Raw genomic sequence first — 5,975 nt, forward strand, 5'->3', positions numbered from 1 at the left:
TGATACCTCATTCATATATATAAGATGAATGTAATATATAATTTTAAAATATAAAAAAGTATGAAACATTTTACTCCCTCTTATTTTTGTTAATTTTTCATAAAATTTGATGCAAACAATTAAGATAATATATAATTATTAAGACAATAAAATTCACGTTCTATATTAATTTATTGGTAGTGTAATAAAATGTATAAGTACATTTATCTTTTAATCTTAATATTTTAAATATTATCTAATAATCTATATTTACAATTCTATCTCACGCTTTCTCACTTATTACATTACGTGTGTATATATATATATATATATATATATATATATATATATATATATATATATATAAGTAAGGGAGAAATATATGGTCCCAAAAGGAAAAAAAAAAAAAAAGTCTTTGGGTGGCTAATGCTTTTATAGTTTAGCGGTATTGATTGAGCTTTAATAGTCTAATGCTGAATATATACTTGAGTCTTATCCTCTCACTATTCTCTTTTTGAAAAGAAAACAATTATAACAGCGAAATGACTTTATATTATCCAGAAACTATTGTGTGCATTTGCTATTAGCTTCGTTGAGTTGGAAATTTCCTTAAAAAAACATATTAGGGCATGCATGTGTATCGTTGAAATTTAGCCAATTAAAACTAGACAGATTAGGACTATAATGTAATATTAAAAATAATATCCTTTATCAGTGTATATATGTTTCCTTTCAAAACTGTAAGGAATTTTACCCATTCATAAAAATAAAGGTTTATCAAAAAATGATCTTACAAAATTTTCTCTGTATATAAGATTAATTTCTCAATCAACATAAAAAGTCTATATCAATCAGAAAACAATTTTAAATATAACTTTTAAAATAATTATTCTAAAACTCAATAAATTTATTATTATAATTTTTTTAAAAACAAGATATTCTCATTTTTTACAATAAAGAATTATGAGACTAATTTCTAAAAAAACAAAGTATCACCGGATAATTTCTCTCCCCATAGATATTATTGCTCTATAAAAAAAATCTTTATCCTCATAATAAGTATATTATATTATTACAATATTATCATCCCATCCAATTAACATTTAGTGGCTCTCGAGCATACTAATAAGTAGTTAGTAGTTCTCTCAATTGATGTATATACCATTGAAATAGCAAGTTAATATCAGTATTAGTATAAGTTAGCGACAGGTAGGTTCAATGTCATTTCAAAACCAAAAACTTTTATGCCACTAACTTTTAAAATTGGTCGCTTACTTTTTTAGTTTTCAATCACTTTGACGATTTGTAATCATTTTTATGCTTAAAAACACGACGAACAATGTTTGGCCCTAGAAAACGAAAGACAATACTGTTGATTATAACTTTAGGCTGCGTTTGGCGTAAAAACATATCCTAAAAATTTTAGAAAGTAATTTGAGAATAGAATATTTTATATTTAGTAGAAGATCGAGAGTAAAAAAATATTTTCTAAGAATAAAAAAATTCTTAAGAATGTTAATATATGATTAAGTAAAAATAAAATTTTTATTTAGTAATTAATCATAAAGTTATTAAACTTTCTAATGTTAATTAATATATTTTTAAAAAACTTGAATAATTATATATTTTATAAAAATTTCCCGAAAATCTTATTCTTGATATTGAAATTCTTAAGAAAGTAATTTAGTTGGAATGCAAGATTTACAGTAATATTCTTCCTTAATTAGTCCATTGGAAAATGCTTATTGTTACCAAAGAATTTTCGTACTAAAGGCATGAAAGATTTGACAAGTTCCCTTTTTGCTCTTTCTCCTTCATCAATTTCGTTCATGCGTTTTTGTAACTTATCTTCTTCACCAGCACCGTTAGAATCCATGAAAATGTAATATAACTCCGTCAAAGTTTTCTGGTTTCAGAAGTTAGAATCTATGAAAATGAAGGAGATAACTCCGTCAGTTCCTACTTTGATATGCCATTGGAGTTGCTTAAATTCAGCAGCTATAATGCATAAACCCTGATCATGTGTAGGTTTTTATTTTTTTTAATTAAATAAAGAAAAATAAAAATAACAACTCGCCCGTGGCAAAAAGCACTTGACCTAAGGTGCAATTCCTGATTTTTAGTTAGTGATTTGTGTATTAACGCATTCGTGCATTTCATGCCAAAAGGATTTCACAACATATAGCACTTAAATATTTTTTTGATTTTTCAAATTTGAGCCAAGTTTAATTTTGATCCCTTAAATTCAAAAGTGATTTTTTTGTTTTCTTAATTTGGAATTAAAATTATCATTCAAAAGTAGTTTATTTTAAAATTATGGTACTAAAAAATCTAATTTGAAGGACAAACAAACTCGACTCAATTTAATTTCAAGGAGTAGAAAGAAATTTAAACCTAAATTTACAGGTACTTATATAATTTTATGTCTTTCTCACAATATAGTATTTAATATAAAAAATATAAATCGAATTTAAAACAAATATAAAATTATAAGGTAGACCAAATTAATGCAGCATGATCAATGACCAGCCATGCATTTCTTGACACACAAAATATTTGGACTTATTCTTTAGCGCACTCAATGGATATATATTCCACCTACTGAAGCAAGCCATATATATACTAACACAAAGCATAACACCAAAACACATTTATTAAACAAAAATAAAGACCATATATAAATCGATTGGTTTATTTATGCCTGTCGGCAAATAAATATATAATGTAAAAAAAAAAAACCACAAATAAAGATCTAAAAAATTGACACTATTATATACATCTCAATATCAATCATCACATATCACCCTGATCGGTATGATCCACCGGAGTTGTTGTACGGCCCCTCCGTCGAGATTGCCGGTGGTGACTGCCGCCAAATTTCAACCTTCCGGTCTCCTTAAACCTTTGTTTCTCGGAGGGTACAATGACACACTCGGGTTGTGGCACAGGGTACCTTAAAGTATCATAGCAATATGAATAGTACATGTAACGCTGACGGAACCGCCGCATGGTGAGGCGGCGCATGGGGGTCACGCCGGCATAGTCTTGAGCCTCGAGATCAGCGTGTTGGTCGGAGCAAGACTTGGTGCCGGTAACCTCTTGAATGGGATCGGCGGAGCAACCCTTTAGGACTAGGTCCTTGAATTCGGTCACAAAAGGTGCATACTTATAGTTCACTTTGTATTTTCCACCGGATGTGGCCCAATTTGATGCATCCCATATGGTGGCGTATAATGACATTGGCTTTGATGGGTAGTCACCTCCCATTTCTTCACTTTGTAGCACTTCTCTAATTGGAACTTCATCAATGTAAAATCTGAAATAATTCAAACATAGTGATGAATATAATTAACATAGCTACAACGAAATTAAACAAAAAAAAAAAAAACAAGAGGGTAGGTAGCTATTAATTAGTTAGCACTTAGCACAAGAGTATATATTCCCATGAAATAAAAAAGAATTGCCAGCTACATTAGTGTCAAATTAGGTGGAATTATGGGGGGAGGGGGTTTGGCAAATGGTATAGGAATCTATGAGCTTGCTTTAGTTCGGTAAACTAATAAAAACTGCTGACATATGCATTACTCAGATTAAAAAATAAAGAAATATCATATGTTTCATTACAGTGTGTGAACTAATTCTTCGTTATCATCCAAAGTTTTATTTGCTCCATTGTTTAGGTAAAGTTGTTGGAGTTGGGCCAACAGCAATACCCTCCTGATTATGGTTTGCTATTTTAAATTAAGCTTACGGTGGACGAAATTTTTCTAGGGGAGATATTTTAGTCAAATTCCAGAAGCGCATGATTGATGAATTATAATTATATGCTAAGAAATTGATTACGATAATAATGCATTTTTGCACACCCCACAATTTAGTCAGATATTGGCTTGAGAGAATCAATTCAAAGGGTTTGGCACGCCCATTATAACGAGAAGGACCGTGATGGATACGTATGACTCAAAATAAAAGAGTCTTATCACATGTATTATAATGGAAAAATATATGGATAGGAACAAAAATATACATGAGGAAAAACAACTCGTATATTTGTTTAATTTATCTTCATCATTACCATATATATATGTGAAAAATAAGAAAAATATACATGAGGAAAAACAACTCGTATATTTGTTAAAATAAGAAAAATTGTAAAAGCATATGAAACAAAATTCAAGTTGGCTATGCTGTGGGCCAATTATACCTGTCTAAAACTGGGAAAATAATCATTCAATTTAAAACCCACACTACCATCTAAAACCATCCTTTTAGCAACGAAAACTATATGCTTTCGATCATTGCTAGCTCACACAACCAAAACCAAGTTGTAGTTCTAGGCGACACATCCCACACGCAATCCCAAACACTTTCCTCCTTCACGTTAAGTCAAACAAAACCAATCTAATATCACAAAGCACGCCACGTTAAAAGTTAAATCCCAAAGGCATGCCAAAAAAGTACTTCAAGCGCAATAACAAAGAAACCAATGCATAAAACACACAAGAAAAACACAAAACAATATTTTAACGCAGCATGAATAAACAAACCCATAATTTTATTTTTATTTTTTTTATTATCAACGAATATTAATCGTTAGTGTATGAATACACAAACCCTTAATTACTTACATGACATTCTTTGCGGTCCAAAGGATGCTGTATCTGTGGAATTCTTTGGTTGGATCGAACCACAGACGGTACCGCTCCTCACGGCCACGATTTGTGCTGCCGTTGCCGTACAAGTTCGTCTGAAATCGCCATGGTTTTCCGGCAACGTTACCTAGGAATTCAAAGTCCAACTCATCATGGGACTTCTCGAACACATCACCGTTTGATGTCTGTACGAAGAAACGAAAAAAAAAAATCAACTATGCCACCCTCGAAATAACCATGAAACCTATCCTCCATAAGACGAAATTTTAAAAGACTGTGTCTAGGATCACAACTTTGACCTGAACATTTCAAAGGTTTTAGAGTGCACGTTTTTTTTCCAATTTTTCTCAATATCAAAAAAACACAATATTGGCCAATAATAACTTGTAGGTTAACCGTTTGGACAGTTCTTTAATCTTTATTCTTTGAAAAATCTAACGTAAATTAAATGAAGTTCACCGACCTTGAATCTGTAATTTGACTTCGCTACTAGTCCGGAAGTTTTTTCGCAAAATTAAAGGGAAGTTTGACTAATATTTAGCATGTTTCACTGATCTTTTATATATATATATATATATATATATATATATATATATATATATATATGTATGTATGTATATATAGCAAGGAAAGAATTTCATGAAGAAGAAGCACTAAAAACCTGTAACTCGTGTTTTTTTTTTAATTTATAGGATCTTTGTTTTCCAGAAAATCATTAATTATAGAAAAAAATTGAGAAAAACATTTATGTGAATCAAAATTTTCTTCACAATTTGCTTGAACAGAAGAAAAAGAATTCGTTTACTTACATAAAAGGCCACGCAAATACCAGCACTATAATTCGATGGTAACTTGATTCTCGCGCTGAAGAATCCATACTGGTACATACTGGAGGAAATGAAACCCGAACCTATTCACCAGAAGAAGAAAAAAATATATATTAGAAAAACACAAAAAGAATTTAGAAACTTAATTAATTTCTAATCATACGTATGTTTTTTTATTCATATGATGACGTGTTTATGAATCTATTTTACCTGTGTAGCGATCGAGGCGGAGTTGTACGCCGTATCCATCCTCGGAGCGAACAACGTTGCTAGCTCCGAAGAGCGGAGAATAGCCGTCGTTGAAGGGTATAGTAGCGAGGTCGAAGGATGCGTTAACGAAACTGAAGAGAAGCAGGGAAAGTAGCAATAGAAAAGGAATTTTGGGTATTGTCCCAAAGCAAAAAAACCTGGGGGGGGGGGGCAAAAAAAAAAAAATTTGGTTTTGAGATTCTGTGTTGTTAAATTTTTTTTTTTTTTTTTTCTCTCTCCACTCCTTAGTTTTCTCCCTTCACTCTAT

The 5,975-nt window shown here is 30.8% G+C and overlaps 1 protein-coding gene across 1 annotated transcript; it reads right to left on the bottom strand.

The window, feature by feature from the left end:
* Positions 1–2,614: 2,614 nt before the first annotated feature.
* LOC100800720 (probable xyloglucan endotransglucosylase/hydrolase protein 30-like) lies at positions 2,615–5,973 on the bottom strand. Its single transcript, NM_001255794.1, is given in 4 exon segments — positions 2,615–3,295; positions 4,608–4,816; positions 5,441–5,541; positions 5,669–5,973. Coding segments are annotated over 4 exon segments (1,047 nt in total). The 5' UTR covers positions 5,883–5,973; the 3' UTR covers positions 2,615–2,772.
* Between the last annotated feature and the right edge of the window lie 2 nt (positions 5,974–5,975).

This window comes from Glycine max, chromosome 9 (genome assembly GCF_000004515.6).
Source record: "Glycine max cultivar Williams 82 chromosome 9, Glycine_max_v4.0, whole genome shotgun sequence".
NCBI lineage: Eukaryota > Viridiplantae > Streptophyta > Magnoliopsida > Fabales > Fabaceae > Glycine > Glycine max.